The sequence below is a fragment of the Anopheles moucheti genome, chromosome 3 (genome assembly GCF_943734755.1).
Source record: "Anopheles moucheti chromosome 3, idAnoMoucSN_F20_07, whole genome shotgun sequence".
In the NCBI taxonomy this organism is placed as follows: domain Eukaryota; kingdom Metazoa; phylum Arthropoda; class Insecta; order Diptera; family Culicidae; genus Anopheles; species Anopheles moucheti.
The window spans coordinates 54,737,065-54,759,214 of NC_069141.1; the positions used below are offsets into that span (position 1 = coordinate 54,737,065).

General features: G+C 40.0%; 1 protein-coding gene across 2 annotated transcripts; it reads right to left on the reverse strand.

Annotated features, from left to right (window-relative positions):
- Positions 1–10,072: 10,072 nt before the first annotated feature.
- On the reverse strand, positions 10,073–21,259 carry LOC128303540 (protein rogdi). Of its 2 annotated transcripts, none has more exons than XM_053040524.1 (5): positions 21,246–21,259; positions 13,868–14,243; positions 12,973–13,176; positions 12,408–12,896; positions 10,073–11,447 (listed from the first exon to the last, which is right to left on the reverse strand). In XM_053040524.1, exons 1-5 carry the CDS (start codon positions 21,257–21,259, stop codon positions 11,379–11,381), a joined length of 1,152 nt encoding a protein of 383 aa, XP_052896484.1. In that variant the 3' UTR covers positions 10,073–11,378. The 2 variants fall into 2 exon arrangements, with proteins under 2 accessions (XP_052896484.1, XP_052896483.1); XM_053040523.1 differs by lacking the exon at positions 21,246–21,259 and adding an exon at positions 15,481–15,551 and having other exon boundaries at positions 13,868–14,246.
- Positions 21,260–22,150: the final 891 nt, after the last annotated feature.

Sequence of the window (22,150 nt, forward strand, 5' to 3'; positions counted from 1 at the left end):
GGGCTAGACCATTCATCGGCAGGAGGCGAACACAGCAAATGTGTGCATATCAGATTAGAAAAAAATCAGATTACAGATCAGATCAGATCGTTGTGTGCACATGTGTGCACATCGGAAAAAACGCAACACTAAAGCAGTTTTTGTACCCTGCGCAAAACATTCCTTTAACCTTGTAGGCAATTTTACAGCTAAAAACTGTGCTAGTGCCGTGAAATATTTTATTTTCATGCAAAACTTATAAACAAGACTTTCTTCTTCCACACACCGTTGGAACAAATTACAAAACAAATTTATAAATTGCCAAACTCATGCCAAACCTATAACTATTAAAAGAATTTCTGATACAAGGTGGTCAGCAAGAACAGACGCGGTAAATGTGTTTTTTCGAGGTTTTAATGAGATAAAAGAAACATTAAAGGAACTTTCAAGTGACAATTATGAAAAACAATCAACAATTACTACTACCCATATTTTTTGGGGCCTCCAACACGGTGAGGCCCTAGGCGTCCGCCTGCTCCGCCTACCGTTTGATCCGCCACTGCACTTTGCTAAATATTGAGATATTATTGAAAATTTTCTTAACCATCCCAATGTCAAATGCTTCAGCGGAAAGATCGTTCTCCACTCCATAAAACGTGTTAAATCATATTTGAGGAAAACACTAGGAGCAGAAAAGCTTAACAATTTAGCACTTTTGTATCTAGAGCAAGATTTATTAAACCAACTAGATACAGGGAAAATTATTCCGGAATTCGCCATTGCGCAAAATCAGGCGCAAATATATTTAGCTCATCCATATAGAAAAGTATAATATATGAAACATAATTAAATACAGTTGCAAATGAACTCCAAAAATACTAGAATATAATTTTGAAAGTAAAAAGTAAAGTAAAAAGTAAAAGTAAAGTAAAGTAAAGTACAAAGAATTACTTAAAGAAAAATTTAAACTTAAAAAAATAAAATCAATAAGCTTAAACAAAATAGAATATTTGAATTAAATAAAGGAATAAAATGATGAATGAAAAATGATGGTATTTTCCATCTTTTTCAAATAAAACGTAATATATATTTTATAATAAAAACTTTTTTATTAGGGGCCCAAAAATTATTGTTGCTCAGGGCCTTCGAACTTCTAAATACGCCACTGCTCATAAGGATGCCGAACTCATACTCTGCAAGAAAGTAAGAGCACAGGGTATTCGTTGACAGGCCAAAATAGACCTTTCGGAGTTTTGATGCAGCCGATATTGAAGAAGAATCCTGGACAGTGGCGGACAGAGGTCACTTTCAGGCCCTCGGCGGAATGGTTGTTGAGACCCCTTAAGACTTGGCTGTTTGGGACATGTTCTTTAGGTATTATACTTGCTAGAGGCCTCTAGCTGCTCGAAGTCCCCTATGGATCCTTCTCTGGTTAAAGACCAAGTTTCCCGGGAACGGATAGGTGTCCTGCCCTGAAATCTCCTGAGCAGGTTAAGGAGAAGAAATACAAATTAGAATAATGAAAAATAATTTTTAAACTTTATCGAATAAATTTTAGGAAAACTTATCGGAGAGCAGAGTTGAAAGGAGAAATACACAAATCGAAGAAAAATATATCAATACTAGGTAACCTTCACAGCCAGCATAACTACCTTCATATACCTACAAATGGGTGTCTCCATTGTCTTTTATTTTTCTTTCCGCTGCTGCCCTGGTGTTATGCTGGTACATTAAGCTTACACATTATTGCAAATAATGGTACCGACAGCAACCATCGTGCGTGTACTTTACGTGAAAGCAACCTTTCCATTTTATCTGCTCTGCTCTACTATAACAATGGGTAACACGATACGTTCTCGCAAACTCGCAAGGTTAACCGGTGTGCAAATGCAGTAACCGATGTTAATTACGTAAATATAGATCGATACCGAAACGTTACAGTGATCTTTTCTCATCCCGTCCCAAAACCGACCTCCACGCGCTATTCAATACGCGACCCAGCACGATTAGCAGTTGCACCCACCTGTACCGCGCATAATCCCAATCAATTTCAAACACTAAATGATCGAGTTAATCATGCCACTCTCGGTGCGTCCGCATTTATTGAACAACGTAGTACACAACTCCCGCATTAGCAGGTCCACCCCAGCGTTCCAGCCGGACCGAACCTTGGCGATGCTTTAATTTTATCACCAAATAAATCAGCGCGCACGGCGAGCACGGCTTCCCAATCCATTTCAATTGGACACCATCGCTCCCCGGCGCAAAATGGGTCTAATCCCATCCCATCATTTGTATCATATTTTTGAACATTTGCCTGCAGCTGCAACACGCACCAAACAGACGCGGTGTGCAGTAAAATTGATTCATATACCCAAATTTTGGGCCCCTTCCACCGGCTTCTGTTCTGGCGGGCGGGCAACACGAGCATAAACTGTGCAGTTCCGGCCATAAAATCGATGCAAAAACGGGCGATGAATTGATGAATCTACTATGACCGCGGTGCAATTGCGCTGTGCAGCACAAAAATTGGACACAAATATTGGATGGCCTTTAACATATCTACACCGCGCCGCAAATCGTTTCGTAAGCAGGGAGGACGAAGCGGCCACGCACGGTCGACCGTTTGCCGGGTTCTATTGAACTCAATCAGCGGACTCAATCGAACATGTTAATGCTGACAATAATTTTCCGAATGAAATCAATTAACACTAATTTTAATTAATTTTATCATATTTCATCGTAATTATTTATGCGCAACCCGGTGGCGCCCGGTGTAGGTGTGGGATCGCGTATTTTCCTGCTTGCATGCTCTTTTAATTCACTACAGCAGGGCCTGCTTGTGCGAGGTTTGGTATTCATTTTAGTTGCTCGCTTATACCGCTGCCATCAGATGCGGGGCAGCGTGGCCATTTTGGAGCGCCTCCATATGCTATTGTCCACCTTCACTTTTTTGTTGTTGTCCTATGCAATCTTTCATCTCGTTCTGCTTGCTTTATTTATCCTTTTATTACTATTTTTCAACGGTTTTTTTTTGTCCACGGTTGAAATAAAGAGCAACATCCCCAGCAGTACATTGGAAATTCGTTCAAAAAATGCACTGGACTGTGTTGTTCATTTTGTTTCCTTTGTTTGCTATCTATCAGCATTTTATACGACTGAACGCATCCTGCTCGGTGCTGTGCATCCGGTGTATAGAGCCAGATGCAGATAGCAATGAAAAAAAAAAGCGACATTGGATATCGCGGCATTGATTCCGCGGGCCAATATTGATAAAGCAATCTGTCAGGTGCAAATGCTGACGCTTGCACGGTTTGATAGCCACGGCCACAGCCACAGCAGTTAAAGCTAGCGTTGAGTGAATGTGCGCCACTGCCTAAAGGGCAATTTAACCTCAAGGTGTAACGACTTTATTAAGGGAATGTTACTATTATTTACCATTGTACTTTATGGTGTGATTGTAAAGCGTAAAATTGAGTCGTTAATATGGGAAGTGTAGTATCCAAAGGCAATATCTTTTAATGGTGTTAAAAAATAGTCACTAATTGGTATATTGGATATTGGAACCTTTGTTGTTGTAAATGACGTAATAGATTGTAGAATCAATTATATATATTGTACAGCTGCGTTAGATCATCATTGTAGTGATGTCCCTCACAAAGTGTAGCAATTTATACAGCACACAGCTTAAGTCCCTCATTTGACCATATTTTTTTTGGGGGTACCTCTGGTATTATTCTGATTTAATAATTCGATCGTAAATAAGTTTCGGCCGTTTTGTCACAAGTTTTCATTTTTCACGAACGAACCCGTGAGGATATTGCGTGATGGAATCACTGTTAGCCTTTGCAGTAAGCTCATCTTATGGTTGGGTGCGATTTTCTTCCATCAAAGTCATCAATTCATCGTCTTAGAACGTTTTAAAGATCGTTTTAGACCACTCCCGCATCCTTTGCCCGGCACTATGATCAGTATCTCCGTAAAGGTTTCAATAAAGTAATCAACCATATTAAAGTGAATGTGTTAATCGAGTTTTGTTTTGACGTTTTAAATACATTAAAACATTGCAGGACTACTAGGAAACATAGATGATCCCTCGCTAGTAAGTTGCATTTCGTTTGCTGTTTCGCGATCGGTATCTAGATATCGACAAAAGTTGCACGAAACTCGCGCGAAACACAGTATACGGTACTAACGCGCCACTTAAAGCCATAATTGGGCGATTCAATCAATGTTCGTGTCAGTTCGATTTTACGATGTCCATGTCCCAATTTAAAAGTTCTTTGCGTTTATTGTAATTCTAAACAAGGATCCTCGTTAAACCGTTCTCGGTGGACGAATTAATTAATAAACATTAAACATTAACATCTCAATCCATTTTCTGCCGTTTCATCATTTCTTGCTAGCGGATCTAATATGTAATAATTCAATTTTCTACAGACGGAATTAGTTAGTAAGTGTTGAAGCATATTAAAGGATCTTAAACATGTGACCTTTGTTCCCCACAGATCATTTGCCGGGGTAAGAGATCTTTTTTTTCAGCATCGTTGATAGATCTTTCACACAACCTATCAATCCTTGATGAAAAAAGCTTGCTTGTTATAAAATTAGAGAACCCGGGAAGAGAGGATGAGACAAAATCTCACACACAAACGTCACCGTTACCGTTAACTACACGTGGTTAACTAAGTGTAGTAAACCAAGCTTGACCTAGTAAATCTTTACGCCAACAAGAAGAAAAGAAGAAATATTCAAATACTAAACTATATTCAAGTACTAAAACTGCTAATTCCTTAGCAATACGGCATGGATGTTCCTGAAGAAATAAAATAAAAAACTACTAATTCCTCCAGTCTAAAAGCCTAGCATTGATTTAGGACATTATCGGGCTCAGTATTGAAATATCTTCAACAAATTATGATTCCGGTGTTATGACCAATATTCTATGATTTATGTAGTAAGTTTTGACTAAAAAAAATTAATTAAAGCAACTACGCATAAGTTAACATTTCTTAGTAGTACTGCTGGTGGTACAAACCCTTGCGATCTCCTTGCAGCTCCAGACAACCAATTTCTTCTATCTACCTATAGTGGTGGATGTGGTTTGGATGCTATTGCCCAATGATCTAAGTTTCTAACAGTTAATCTTAATTCCATCTTTATTCTCGCAAATTTCTCAGGTCCTTTTGTTGAAAATGATAAATATTTCTGAAATATTGTCCATGGAATAATTGAAGGCCCTGGAATGGAACGTTTTCAAATTCTGTTACTGCAGTTCCGAAAAAATAGATAATGTCACAATTTTCATCCCTTAGAATATGCATAACTGTGAGGTAATTCTCTATTCGATGAGCAGAAACATTTTCATTCATACCATTGTTGGTATTGTCAGATCACCAAGAAGGGTCTGTTATATGAGGCAAACGGTTCCAAAACTGATGAAAATTTTATTGATATTAATTCCACGTATCAGATATTTCTGCTTAACCATAATTTATCCCGCCTTATCATCATATCATTTGCAAACATTTATCTCTTATCCCGTACCCACAATCTCCAATCGATCGGAAACACCAAGCTGCTGTTCAACAACTTTCTTTCGGCGAATTAACTTCGCACTTTTCGGGGGTTTTGTTCTCGTTGTTTCACTTTGTCTCTCCACTTGCAAATTGCATTTTAATTATCGGCACGCATTAAGCCCTTCGCGTTATGCTTGCGACCAATTTAAGCTTTATTTGGACCACATTCTGTTCCATGTTCTCACCGTGGTCAAGAGCCAACGCGAATGTGTGCGCTTCGCTCGTTCGCATGTAGCGTTGCACCCAAAAAAGGAATTTCTTTGCTGTTTGTTTATATTTTCGTGCCATTTCAGTAATGTTCCATTTTTTCCCAAACCCTACCGGTAGTAAAATCCAATGACCCATAGACAAAATATCCATTCAACCTTCACGGTACTTTACGCGCACCGTGGCTGGATGATGGTGGGCGCATGGGTAGTGTGGTTTTCATTAACACCTGCGCCAGCAGACGTCGGCCAACATCATTATTATTATAATTACAGTGCGATTTTCGGTGTATCTTTAAAATCCCATTCAATCTGTGTTTGCAAAATAAAGCCCCACCCCACCCCGGTAACCTGCACCCCGTCCCGAGCGCCATTACACGCATTATGCTCAGTCGATACTTTACATAATAAAAAGGAGAAACAAAAAGCAACACGGACAAAAATCCGTCCAACTTTCTGCACTGCACATCATTGCGATACGGTTGTTCACCGGTTTGTACAAGGAAAATTGGTTGGCTCACCACGGAAAGCGGAAGTTACACTGTTTAAAACACACTTCTTTTTGTTGAATATTCATTTGTTAGGCAACATTATTGTATTGTATGATTGTCGCATACAGTACAATCATTAAACTTGCTTTATTTAAGTGTTGTGTAGTCTGCTTGTTGGTATTAAATATGCAAATAGTGTTAAATGTGAAACCGACAAAAGAAACATGAAAATAAAGCGAAAAGCAAAAATATCATAAAATAACACAACATGAATAATGAACAACAAAACATGAACCAATCACAAAGAAAAACATTAAACGACATACAAAAACTTAAAACGTCAAATAACACTGCAACCAATTATAAAAACCAACACTAAACCGAAACGAAATTTAAACTCCATCTTTGAAAAGTATGCGTGTTGTGGACGGAATAAGATCATACGATGAGAAAAACACAACACAACGCAATCAACACTCAGGATAGTCGATTAAATCTCTTCCATTTTTGTTTTGACTAATATGGTGAGGTAGAATCCCTTCATACGCCATTTAAACTGAGATATCTTGGGTAGAAGAAGCAATTGGAACACTTATGTCAATCTATTATCCTAATCTTTCTGGTAGACGCATCAACGCCAGTAGGACGACCTTAAAGGATTTTACGGATTGGGTCGTCTGGTGTCATTCTCATGACATGATCAGCCCACTGGGAAGATTCGTCTAATTCTAGTCTTATTCGTCAATGTAGCAGCTTCTGAAGTATCAATCCCACATTCAGGGCATAATAAATCATTCTGAGCATCTTCGTCTCGGACGCGGCTAAGAAGGTTTCGAAAGTTTTGGACAAAGTCCACGTCTAAGTGGAGTGTCTGAGTGTCAAAACTTTATATGACCTAGACACCTGTCGTCAATGTTTAAGTGAAGAAGCTTCCTCTGTCGGTAGAAGGACCATTTGCCAGCCTTCTATCTCTAACGCTTATCTCAATATCAATGCTGTTAGCTAGTGTTGGGTAAATCAGATTCATGAGTCTGAATCTTTGTATTGAATGAACTAATCTGAATCTCCAAAGATTCATGAATCCTCAAAATTCATCCACAAAGATTTACAGATTCATCAATCTTTCCCGAAACATGATTTAAGGTTATTTTTATTTTATTTGTTTCTGAAAAAAGATTTTTATACAGTTGAAACAAGTATGAGCACTTTTAGCATTCATCTGATTTTTTGCGAGCAAGTCTTTATTCATACAATTGATATGTATCAAAAGAAAATAAAATAAAATAATATTAAAATATATAAATATTATTGAGTATCATATAATTAAAGTATGTTAGACTCTATTACCCAAAACTCAAATTCACTAAACAAATTAAAAAATTACATTTATTCAAATTGTTCTGTTCGAAAAAAAAGTTCGATAAACAAAACAAAACAGATTATAAAATCAAATTTCCCGAGAGATTAATGAGTCTCGAGGACTCAAGACTCTTTCAGAATTCGTAAATCTTTGAGTATTTCCAATTTGCGAATTTCGAAGAATTATAAATATTTTGAGAGTCAAATCCTTATTTGAATGACTTCATATGAACGACTCTTCAAAAAAGATTAATTAAGCACAACACTACTGGTATGTGTTCTTAGCTTTGATACAAAGTAGAATAAATTTTAGATTACCTCAGCGTCCGTATAGATTTGTTATATTTCATACTTCATAACCAAAGATCATCTATCAATTATCCAAAGAGCAAATCAGCTGGTGGCCGAAGCTTCATTAAAGAAGGAAAATAACACACCCATTACTATCTTGCACGCAATTACCTCCCATACATACTGCACAGCATATCCCATACTCACCGTAATTCGATCGTAATGATCCGTTGGCTCACTGTCATCCAGCACCAAAGCCCACCACCATGCGTTCACTTTCATCGTCGTGCAAAAGACGATGCTTCGTACTATCACAACAAGGCCTTATCATACAATCCAATTCGGTGATGATGACCAGTAAAGGCCTGCGTAATAACGCACCGTTCGATTAATTGTTCTCCATCTGTTTACGGGAAATGAACTTCCGAAACAGTGTGTCGGCTTCCATTCTCCACTCAAATGAAAATGCTTCATTACGGTGCAACTCCCACAAGCCCCCAAAATGCGGCTATTAAATAAAAACGATGCACACTGCTACAATACATCAATATCGTTCACTTACGATACGTCGGGAGGTTGGATTTGTTGCTTTAGTGTCGCTCGAAATCACGTGCGCAATTACCGTCTGGTTCGATCAACCTTCGCCCACCGCACGACTGAACAGAAAAAAAACACATTCGAGATGGTTCGTTTTTTTCCCTGTTATTATTTCAATTAATTATTAGATTCGTTATCATGATCATGATGCTATTGCTATTGCTAGATCGGCGGCCATAATAACACTACCGCCATTTGTATCTGTTTCAACTGTTGCTGCTGCGATGCGTCTTCTGTTGACTTCGAAGATTTGAACAAACGTTTGATAAGTGGTTTTTTGTTAACATTTCGATAATCTGCTCTCTGTCATACAAACACTTTCTTTTGCCAGTTTGGCAGTACTAAACGTTCCGTTTTGCTCTTTGCTTGGCTTTCTCTCCTATTGACATGCATGCAGCTTAACGTTGTCCAATTTCTACCGTAATTTTTCCCGTCAGCAGTTTATTATATTATTGTCCTTACTGTTCGCACACTCTGCTCTGCGAAGCTCTGTTTACTGGGAGATCGTTTGTTCAGATAAACAGAACAAACTCGCCAAGAAATGAATGGGGTTTTGTTATTGCTATATACGAGAGAAACCTACACGATTATACGGTTGCTTCCTAAAAGGACTAATCCGGAGTTTCACGCGGTTTTGCCTCCTTATCGCAACTGAACTTCATGGTTCCAATTTACGTTTACAGAGTTTGGGGATTGCTCGTTTTATTATTGGACACATATTTAAATCTCTTTCTCTACTGCCGTTTTACCACTAACCGGCATGATTTACTTCCTTGTTTTTTTATACGTTTATCATTAATTTGCTTTTAATTTGAATATTTTAGTTTTTTTCCGTTTAGGTTTTCATTCAATTTTGCCCTTCGAAACAAACAACCAGAACGCTGTTAAGGGGGGTTAAATGCTGGATAATATTCCGAACAATACACTGTTTTTTTTTCTAATGTAACAAACCTGAAGCGAGTGAGGAAAATTTTTCATTTGGGATCAACAGTAAGGGATTAAAATTCTCTAACGCAATTGACATAGAATTCTTTTTCGCAATTTTTTGTTTAAAACATATCCATCACCGCACAATTACCTTCCTTTGTATTCTTACTTACTTACTTACTTATATATGTTTGTGCCTTGATATTTGCATACCGTCGTTTAAACATGACTAGATTTGACCGTTTAATGTAATGTTTCGAACGGGATATTTTCACATTTTGTGTATCTTTGCGTATATGTATAAGGTAATGAGATCTTTCCTTTGCGTGCCGTTTTCAACAGGCACCAAATACTTGCTACAAGCACATACAAACGAAAGTAAAAGCAGAAGCATGCATGGGTGCTTAACTCATCGTTACCGAGTAGTTAAGAGAAATAAAGTTTATTAAAACAAAAATACCAATTATTTGCTGCTTCGTTTTCTGTTTCCCTGCAATCAATTGGATTTTTTTGTAAATGCTATAATATATTAGCTTATTTCTAAACCATCGATAAAACATCCAAGCGTAATCAAACCCATGTGCAAAATTCGGTATATCGGTAGGTGTTTAACTAAATAATTGAAAGAAAAAAACACTGAAAATTGTTACCGTAAGTAAAATTTAATTTAAAAACGCAAAACAAGTGCCCATATGCCCATTACGATCGAGCATCACTTACTGAACTAATGACTGAAAAAATAAGCTACAAACCAAACAAACAATTAAGCTCCAATGTTTGTCCTAGCCTAGCTAAATTTTGTCACACGCAATACCCAAAAATTTTAAACCTCGTAAAAGCCCAACTCGTTTAAGCAATAACTCGTGTTTTTTTCTGTTTTTCTCGCATTTCTTTTTTTTTGAGATTCAGCTAGTCCAATGACGTAAACATCAGTCATATTGTAAACGGTGCATATATGCGGCTGCACCGTGCGGTTCTACCCTTTTTTTCGCCTAATAATATTATTTTAGCATTTGTTCTGGCTTTTTTGGCGTTATCACATGTTCAGTGTTGTATAATTACATCATTAACCAAACGACAAACTGTCGCCTCTGGCGGGTAGATCGATAGCAATGGTTCTCTTATAATTCCTTTTCTGTTTGATGGTTACATTGCAGTATTTCTTTTGCTTTCTTTTGTATTTTGTAATTCGGTTATTTGGCAAACTACTTTTTCTGGTTAGCATTAGAGTTTGTTAGTTTGTTTTGTTTGCTTAGTTTTGCGCCTTTCAATCTTTCCTGCCATATACATAAGTACAGATACGTCTTCTAAAGGTGCAGGGTAATAGGAATGGATTTTGTATGGTTTTGCGTTTCCTACCTTTACTACCGTAACACTTATGGGATGCCAATCATACACTTTTTTCTTAACGGAGCTCCCTTTTTTGCAATACCGGTACAACACACGGTACTATACCGATTTCTCAAACTCCCATCATCGAACACACTCACAACAGGGGCCAATCAGATTTTATTGCTCCATCTACCGGTCCGCCTGTTTGCAAAATCATGGCACAAGGAATCGCATTTCGTGGCGAGCTAGGATGACAGTTAAACAGCGGGTATAATGATGCGCACTGTGCATCGGTGTAGCCCTAAATACGATGCCACTCGACTTTAATCTGCTTAATCTAATTGCAATAACAACGGGTAGCGCTTTGGATATAACAAACATCAAGTATCAACGCATCAACAACATGAGTTTCTGCAGAGTAGTGAGGAGGGCGAATGAGGGAGAGGTGAAAATTGTCTGCAAGTCTTTCAGAAGAACGGTTGTAACCATATCCTGCCATCGATTTTGCCAGTTCACTGCTTAATACACCTCACGAACACGATGACCAAAACGAAGGACGGTTTTGTCTATGTCTACGATGGGCATGGTATGCAACCGTTGCTTGAGTGGACCCGGCATCAGTAGGACAGAGCCGAGGGTGAACGGGAACCAACTGTGAAGTCCTTATACTGTGAGAATACTGATATCTACAAGTAGAGAAAAGAGAACAACGATTAAAATACGATTTAAAATTCACAAATTTTCGTCAAATACATTAATAATTTCCCTTTCACTGTTTGGAGAAGGAAATGTCTTCAAACGAATGTGAATTGTACAATAGATTAAGTTACTCTTAGTTGTAAGCAATACGGCCTGGCCGTTCCAGAAGAAATAAAAAAAAAATACATTAATAACTTCCAAACATTGTTTGGAAAGTCAACAAAAAAACCAAGATATAAATAGTTTTTTGTACAAATCACACTACAAATGAGTTATAACAAATAGGTTCGCTTTCACATTCTATCATTTTTACTTAATATACACCATCACTAGAATCGTAAGGCCCAACCTTGGGCAGATGACGAATCGCACAGAAGCGAGTTAATACCCGAATAAAAATAAACTGTTGTGAGTCATAGTGCTCAACCCCAAATCCGAGGGATTTGCTTGTCTAAATTTCTTAGTAGCAACAAGAAATAAATATCATCGTAACCATAAAGCCACATCACAGAGAAGAATAGATGAACAGCAACCGCTTCCATCGATAAATCAATTAAAGATAAGAAACGATTCACAACCTGATGCCTCATACTCGAATCGGAAGCTTATCTTGGGCCCCATTAGACGGCTCTTATCGTATAGTTAACTAGCGTTTCTACACAAAAAAAAATCACTGCCACACAAACAATATTGTACCATCGAATTCGTCGATCCACCAGACGAAGCGAAATGAAACCTCCAGTTGCGAAAGATTCACCACCAAACGGTGCCAATTGACTTCTCTTTTTCCCCATGTCAATCATTTGCATCTAGTGTAAATTGGTCTAATTGACGTAACTACTTATTAGCGTGACGATGACGACCCCCACACGGTGGAGCATTTTGCGCATCGACGCGTGAAATGAATGAAAGCGAAGGAAATATGATTACACCCCCGTGTAGCCTACCTTATCCTTCAGCTGCTGGCACAACTGCAACGCAACGGTAAACAGCACCAGCACCTCGTTTAACCATGGCACGGAACATTCTGCCTGGCAGGAATCAAACTTCATCGTGCCCTGAAAGTTCGTCAGCTGGTACGCAACGAAGATGAGCTTGTGGCTCTGTATGTAAAAGCTGATCGCCAGATCTTCGGGCAGGTTCGGCGAGAGCGCTTTCATGTTACGGCTCTTCATCAGCTCATCGATTGGCTTCTTGCGTGGAACCACGAGCGAGGTGCGGCCACGCTGCAGCGCTCCCAGAATGTTGCCCAGTATGTGCAACACCTCGTCGGATGTTTTGAAATGGTACGCACTGTCCACGTTGTCGATGTGGTTGATCGCTTGCTGCAGATGGTTGGCCGCATCCTGCACCTGCTGTATCTTCCACGGGTAGTCCTGGGTGATGGAGGTACGCTGGATTTGTTGCTGTTGGCGCTGTACCTTGAAGTTGATGTCCTGAGGACGATAGAAGCACGCATCAAGTTCCGATCTTCCGCTGCAAAACGACGCTCATGTAGCAGCGCGTACTTACCGCGTGTGTTATGCTGTCCCCGGTTAGCGTGACGATACACTTCAGCTGTTCCGGTGCGGCTGTAAGCACAAACTTGTCCTGCTTCTTGCCCTCGTTACCGTACAGCGGAACCGGAAAGCGGTGGGCACACTCCACCAGGATAACGTGCAGTTGCTTCAGCACTGAATGTACCTCCTCGTGCAGTACCCACTCGAATTCCACCTGCTGTGACGATTACGGAACCAGCAGAGCAAAAGGAACGTGACAAACATGGCCCAGCATGCACCACACGCCACACGATGATCGGAGAAAAGAGTTGCAAAGGGTAATGCTTTTGTCAATATTACATCGTTTTTCAATTACATTAACACGCTTCCGTTCTGCGTCGCATGCTATCATTGCGGGAAAGGGTGTTTTTTTTCCTGTACCGGACACTAACCTCCTGTGTATACGGCTCGTACAGCAAGAACTGTACCAAAAGATCCTTTAATTTCAACGCCACGTGGACGAAGCGCGAGTGAACGACCTTGCGAGATAAAATTAGAACACTCGTGTCTAGCCATACGCCCCTTGGAGATTGCAGGCTTTGAGGCCCGGATCGCTTGAGCCGTAAGGGTGGTGTTGGGTCTCTTGTATCGTCTCATTAATCGATAGTGACGGTACGGTTGAACACCTTTTCCAGCATGATAGCGCGCCCGCTTCAATCGCAGCGATTATGCATAATCACCGGCGATAAACGACATATTACTGACATATCATTGACCAACTCGCGCCAAGGTGACGCCCACTTCCATATAATACCACTCCACTCCACGACGGATGCTCGTCGCAAGCGCTCTTTGCATACTGATAGTGAACTCACCCACTACCCACACCCTACATTTCTCCCACCCATTCATTCCGCCTGCTTGCTTACCAGATTTAGGGCTTCCTCCTTCTCGCAGTCGGCCATCTTCTGTCCTATTTTGCGCTGTGGCGGTGCCCGTCTATTATACGGTCCACTGCTACCAACCGATCCGTAGCTCGTATTACTCTGCCGGAAGCTACTAGCACGATCAAACTCTGACGTGGATCGATTCCCGGCCGCTCCGGAATTACTGTTGCTGCTAGCGGATGGAACGAAGAATTGCTCCAGATAGCGCCACCGATGCTGGGCGGACACGGAAGGGCTCGGTGTGGTCGGTACACTACTGCTACCGGAACTGTCCGTATCGAGCTGGTCCGAGAATGTTACCTTCACTTTTTTCCCACTCTTCCGCCGGGAGTGTGGTTTGGTGAACCAGTTCGATCCGCTGCTGTCTCCGAACCGCAGATAAATAAAGAGAAAAGGAAAAGAAACCCCAGTTCCCAACATGAGTGAAATTTCTGTTTTTTTCCCCCGGCAACATCAATTTGAGGCAACGTGTTAATAGTTTTGCTTCCAACAATCTCAATCACACAAACTCCAACCCAAACGCTGATCACTTTTTCTGGGTTTTTGTTTATTTTTTACACAAACAATATTACATCCTTCTAGTTGATAAGGGAAGATGGTGCTCACGAGCAACTTATGACCGGAAACTGATAGGCAGAGATTCCACTTTGGCCAAACGCTCGCTCGTTCCACAAATTTTATCGACGGAACTATGATTGGCCTTGGCCAGTAGCCTGTGGTTCATTATCCGTGAACACACACGAAGAAACTTCCAAACAGGAATGTTTGCACTACAGAACGGATATGCGGTTAAATTGCTTGTGGTGTTTTTTTTTTCAAACAACACAACTTAAACCTACCGTTTTTACTTTCACACACTCTCCGTTGCAATCGGATTCTAATTATCTTTTGCATTAACTAAACTTTTACAACCTTTGCGTTGTGCAAGCACTTTTTCGTAAACAACTTTATTTTGACAGTGCCGTCGTAAACAGTCATCCTCGGTTTATAGTGGCGAGGCGAAAGCTTTCCGTGCGGTGTATGCCTGCGCACTTGCAAGTGGTAGAAGCGCTGAGGCCGTGGTCTTTTGAATTAATTAATGCAACAACTTTTGTGTTTGATTTATCTGTTTGTATTAAAACGTAGGAAAAATAAGAAAACTTTTTTGTTGTTTAAATCGGAGTTGCTATTATGTTCAAAATATAGGTATTTATGGGAATTTATTCCGGTTATAACAGAATAACGGCTATCAAGATTTAACTCTTTAGAAACACGTGTTTGGACACAAACAAAGCCGTTTAATTCTCAATGTGATTTTCATACGGTTTGAACCCAAAGATCTCCTAAATAGACAATGTTTTCTGATAAAACTCGGGGTTTAAAGTAAATAGTAAATAAAACACCCTTCAATTTAACACTTCTTTGATCACTGTGCACAAATCCCCATTCCACACTCTGCTGCTATCTTTTCGATTGGGCACAACGGAACGTTATCAAACCAATAGCTCTCAAATTGAAGGACTCATGCAAACATCATTTCTTTACATCATTGCATCTTCTAGAGTTGGAATAACGCGAGATAAAACCACCCCTTTGGAAGCGTCGCATTTGATTACCACCGTTCCACGTCTCGCTCTTCACTGGCGCTGGTACAAAGGGGAAAGATGTTGCAGCACTTTGAACTCATGTTCGTCACGTTCGTCACAACAATCACAACAACGAACTTTGTATTAGAGAATAATGGTTTCCCACTTGAGCACCACTTGAAGGCGAATGAGAGTGAAAGTTAAGAGGACTCGCGTCGTGCTAACCGTTCCGTTCACTAAGTACTACTACTGAGTGCTTTCTGTCGGAGGTAACTGCGCAAGGGTAGAAATAGTTTAAGCTATCCGATTGGAAATACTTACAATCGCAACATTTGCTCAAGTTGTGTGTTTTGCCTGTTGGTAGTTGTTTAGAGTCGAAGTTCGTCCAATCGGAAGGAATGCTTTCCCCTGAATACCGCGCACTGTGCAAGCCGGTGCCAATTTGCAACCAGCCAGAGTCGTGAAATTCCAATACACTCCGTGGTTAAGAAAACGGCACAACAAAAACCAACCCAACTACTCTCGACGGAGATCGTCCACTGGAATTCGTTTCGAACGCTGCCCGCGTGATCAGCCTTTTTTTCTTTCTTGCGCGTCAAATTCGGTTCGATAATTATCAAAATCAACAGCACGATAAACAACAGAACATTGGAACGTGTGCGAGTGTTCGGGTCCTCTATACGGAGGTAGACGTCGCGATGATAACCGCACGAATGGAAGGCCTGGTACTCACACACGGCACACGTTGTTTGGACAAAAGACACACCGATCGTACGGATGCGACAATTGATTTGAACTACAGTACCATCATAGTGCCGCCATCGCTCTGCTAACAAACCAACAAAACGCGGGTAGTGGTGCTTCTCGGGCCGGTTCCACTGATTGACTAATGTGTGGTTTTCGTTTTGTTCATTTCCAATTCCTCCCAAAGATCGACCTCCAGAATGTTTTCTTCCCACCTCGTCTACATCTAAGATAACGCACCCGGTTTAGGGGCAGTTTCGGCTGTAGTACGACAACTTACAGCGAACCGAGAAGACGTTCCCGGCCGTAGCTTATACCGGCATCTTTATCATCAGCTGTTGAGCTCCGACACGACTATCTTCCCCCGGCTTGCTGATAAGCTCACTGCTCCATCCGCCACCTTTTGAATGTATGTTCGTCTTCCTCTTTGCTGTGTTTTGTTTGTCCGGAACCCAGCGGAACCATGTGATGAACATGAACGCCACTGACCTTCGCCGCCGGTGACTCGCGGAAAGTGCATCAGGTGATGGTGGGGTGGGAGATATGCATGACACATTGCTTCGTTCCGGTAGTCAGAATTTGCAATTAATTTAAACTCTCCATAAAACGATGCGGTTCAGGTGGAGCTTAAAAGGCTTTAATGCTATTCATTGCAGATGATTGAAAACCATGACGTAGGTACCTGGAAAGATACCTCAATGACGGACTGTTAAAGAGTGCTAGCTGTCGATGAAATAATTTTCACGATCACGATCCGATCGCGATCGTATCACAATTCAATCACCGACATGCAACTATAATAATTTCCGCCACAATGACGTCAAACCAGCTGTTAAGATGAAGGTTATACGAATCACATTTCCACAGTTGTTTTCGTTGTCCTACAGCAATTGATTAAGTTTTCAAACCGGATCGAACGTAGAATTTGGTGATACGCAACATAACCATGTTGTGGAGAGACAATTAAATCAATCAACAGTTGGCTGTGATGTATTCTCTACGATTGTGTCACCTAGAATCGATTGGATACGATGACACGACATACCCAATCGAATACCATCAGAATATTATATGCAGTTATAATAGCTTTGCTAACACAGATTATGGTGAACTGAATAATAAATACAGGCAGTCCCCGAGATACGCTATTATAGCGGACCGCTATAACCCGGGAAAAATCCGCGTAACTCGAATTTCCACGTAAGTCGAATCCTGGTGCAATTTCGTTCATACTTCAAAGTCACAGAGTCGTCTTCGTTCTTTGCACTCAATTTATTCAGCAAATCAGGTTAGATTATTATTATTAGAAAGAATACCTCAAAATACGTTTGAAACAAATATCTTATGTGACAAAAAAGGTGTTTTCGACCAATTTTTCACCATTTTGCTTAAATGTTGTGCTATTAACCTGCTCAGGTGTCCAATTTCCAAAAACCGCGTATCTCCGAATCCGCGTATAAGAGGAACCGCGTATTTCGGGAACTGCCTGTATTCAAATTTCATACTTATTTCGAATTAGTTGATTTAGTTTGTAAAGGAAGTTATTTGTTGAAGTTGAAACATTTTAATGGATTTAGACAAATAAACAAACAAACAGGCATATATGTGCTGGAGATAAGTAAACCTTTTCATAATCTTTTTTTTTTCAAACATGTACCACGTACTGGGCGTCTCCAGCGAAAAGGAACTTTTTAATAATATCCTTCCTCAACGAGCCTTATTTCAGTCGATCAATAAAATATGTCGAACTATAATTATGACCCTTATATAGACAACCGTTAGCAGTGTTTGTAGGGATTTAAGTGTTAAACTAAAAACTTGCATTTTGTCGTAAACGTGTTGCTGAATGTAGCGAAATTGTTTAGGAGACCGCACACTAGGTGGCACTAGGAGCAGAAGTAGGCTCGGCAAAAGCGTCATCGATCGACGCTCGGTTAGCGATCGGATTGGCTGGATCGATTTGATGCCCTAATAAGGAGATTCCAACCAAAGACGGTTATGCGTTGCGTAGCGAATCAGTAGCAGAAAAAGCACCGATAGAGTAGGACCAATTTGTGAACGCCAGCAGCATCACATTACAGAATCAACGAGAATAAAGTTTTTGGAAGTTAACGAGAAGCTGCATGTTGGGAAAACCAACTCGAGTGAATAGTTTTTGTCACAATTTTTATTGAATGTTAAACCACGCACCCGCATTTTGACACAGTTGTCTTGAAAGTGACGAATAGCCCAAGGATACTGTAAACGGGGCGCAAGGAAATGATGAGTAATTTATGTTTAACAACTCTACCGTAGTTGATGCATGATTTGTTACGTTTCTATTCTACCATAAGAGCTCCTACAACTTCTTAAAATCCAACCTAAAATGCTTGGTAAAAACAGTATTAACGAACATGTCCTAACGTCAGGAATCCTGTGGATCGGTGATGCTCGTGTGTCTTCGTTTGTCATAGCTGGGAATATTAGTTTATTTGAGTCTCTCTTCTATCTCTACTGCCTACGTGAAAAACCTGGAAAAATAAATCGCTGGATAGCCGTAAACTCTCTCTCCTCTGTCTGTAGTGACATGAACAAGTAGTCACCACCAAAAGCCTTTCACACCTCCGCCTTACCGGCGGCGCACAACCTCATAAGGTGTAAAGGTCTGCCATTACAGGTTTTCTTAGACTTAATAATCTACTCGTCAGACAAGTCCTGCATACGGGAGTTTGTGCCTCTACCAAATACACCACCGGGCCTCACAAGCCACCATGGCGAGGGCTCATTGAATCATTACGTAACGCAAAAATTGTCAACTTACGATTTTACGTTTGTTTTCAGGCTGTCCGCATCTTTCATCAATATAATTAGTATCATTGAAATTTATCAAGTTAACTAAACCAAGGTTGGATAGGTTCTGGATTAAGATATCAATTACCGGAAGCACCACAGATCCCAAACAAAGGATTCATTCGCTAATCGTCCATTTAAAAAGCTTAAGAAGCTCGTTTAACACGTTGACTGCCACGGTACATGTTCACTGAACTGCCCCGTCTGGCCACCGAATCACTCGTAGAAACAATTGCATTTGCATTCGGTTTTTTTCTCCTTCTCTTTTAAATTACATCCACCAATTCTATTTGTTGTCTTAGTCGCTCCAAAATGTTGTCAAAAATCGGTGAAATTCCGACTCCAACTCCTGCTAGCAAGGGAATCGGATTTATCAGACTCTGACAATATCACTTCTATGGATTCCTCCGTTTTACTTATAATCAATTTTTCTACTGAATGCTTGAGCTTTTTGAATACTTTAGTTGTACTTCGAATCTTTTAGCGCAAGGTTCATCCCAAGATTTTTCGCAGTAAAGATGCCATATCGGACCAAATGGCCACAACAATGAGGAAAGGCGTCAAATGGTACCGAAAGCTAGGAATCGAGCTTTTTTTGGGAACCTCTGTAGTAAACGCCATAATAGTTTTTAAAACTGCAACAAAAAAAATATCGGCATAAGAGAATTTAGAGAGATGATTGCTTCTGAATTGTTACAAATACCCGTAAAAAATACAACTAATTTCAGTCCGCACCAAGTACATCATGTTTTAGCCATCCGTCAGGACTCTCATGGGAAAAAATTGCGACGCGCATGCAAACAATGGTACAACAATAAGAGACAAAATATGGACCGTTTAAAGGCACGTGAAACTGTTAAAATATCGTTTACATATTGTTCAAGCAGTCCCGCTCAACTTCAACTTTGTGCTGAGTGTTTTAACATTGTTCATCGAAAATAAACGATGAATAAATGAGAATAGAAACATAATAGAAACATAATAGAAACTCTCATTTTTACTTAGAAAGAATAACCACGAAAAAAAGCACTGTGAAAGCAAAGGAATCAAATATGTGCAAATTTATCGCGTGTAAATCGTCTGTTTCAACGTGAAATGTGTCAGCCACTATGTGGCTGACGTGGCCCGATCGAAAAAAAACTCGTCAGCCACATAGTGGCTGACATGGCGGTCAACGTGTTAAGAGTTTATATTACACAGTTCTATGGCGAATCGATGTAATCTATTAAGAAAACGAATTCGTACGTAAATTATTTATCAGTACTATTCCTTTCTTATTTATCTAGCAACCTTTCCTTTGCGTAGTTATCTTCTGTTAATTCTCATTATTCATTCTCCTTTTTGACTATTTTTTTATAAAACACAGATTTATAGGATCTAAAAAAAATGGCGAATGTATTTGTCGGTAAAGTAAATTTAGTGAATAATTTTCAGTTGAACGAAGCTGGGAGTAAATAGAACTTGTACAGCTCTAATACTTTCATGCGCCTGTGAGACATGGACTTTGTCCAAAACTGACTGAGTCCAAAACTGAGTTGTACGGCGAACCTACCGTCGTACAGCGGATTAGACCAGCCTGGGCCCCGGTGGGCTGGTCACGTCATGAGAATGTTAATTAGTTAATTAAAATAAATTTATTTTTCATACATGTACTATGAATCGGGAATCTAAGTACAGTCTTATAGTATGTTACGGAACAAAAAGTAAACCACCCCTTCCGTAATTCCCTCTGCCTATGTAACGCTGGTACTAACTCCCTCCCCCGCTATCAGCGTTACGTAATAATTGAATGAGCCCCGAGTCTTATTCGTTGCACAATAATGAGATTATCGTACAGAATTAGTCATTACAGTTACTTCTGCAATTATCTTTTATTATCTGCAACATTTTCCTGTCCGACACTTGATCAGTGGAGGATCAAGTACCTTGGAGACCCTAAGGTGAGTTGTGACTATCTTATCTTATGGCCCCTCTCCTAGGTAATAGGAGTCCCTCTGGATTTTGGTAAGAGTGAAAGTTACGTTCACATAACATCCTACATTACAGCTTTCCGCAGAGCCCCTCACACGGCAGGGTCGTTAGTCGTGCGTCAAAACCATTATATCCGCCAGTGTCTAGATTGATGGTTACTCACACATGAGGAATCAAGATCTCCTGCTGTTAACTTGTTTGAAATGTCGTCGATTGACTGAGGATTTATCGTAGGTTTTTGTTGCAAAAACGATTTCTTTGGCATCCTGAAGTACTTCATTCTTCGGAGGATGGATTTTGCGTATTATTCTTAATTCATTCGTAGCAAAAGAGCTAAATATGCGCTTTCATAGGATTGTCATGTTCAGTGAGCCAATTACGGCAAACATGACCAGACAAACGATTACTTCTAACAGCAACGCACTACTTACCTTTCATATTGCGCATTATCAGATCATTTCGTAATGTAACAACAGTAAAACGCGTAGCAAAAACAACAATTTCTTTTATAACATACTATTTTTTGTATTAATAGTTCTTTTTTCTCTCTCTCCCTCTCTCTTTCTCGGTTTCAACTCATTTTCCATTTCCAGCACATGGTGTTCGTTTGCTTGCACATTATTCCTTCGCCCACAATGTACAGCTCTTTCTATTTGTCCTATACCGGTGTTTCTACTTTAACCTTCTACTGACTCTTCCTGGCCCGTTCGTTCTCTCAACCCAGTTCCTTCATTGCCGCTTCTTACATAAACGCCACCATTAGAATGCTTTTTTTTTGTCCCGAAATGAAGGTTGCCTCGAACAAAACAATATTACGCTGCTCTTGTAAAATTTTTCCACTATTTTTGCCATTCTTGCGTGTGTGTGTTAATGTATGTACCTTAAGAAATGGGTATTCATTTCTATTACGCGCGTAAACATAAGGAAACTTAAAAGTTTTGTTGGGGGCGCGTGTTATGATTGGAGTTCGTTTTTATGTAATAGTTTTTATTAGTTATACTAGTTTTGTGTTCTGTGTACTATTTTCGTAATATTTTCTAGTGTTTTGCGGTTCAGTTACTATCGCTTTCCCCTTCGTAGGATCGTTTTGATCTATCCTAATAGTGCTGAAGACTTTTGTTCGTTTCACCTTCATTACTACCACTCTTTGTTTGTT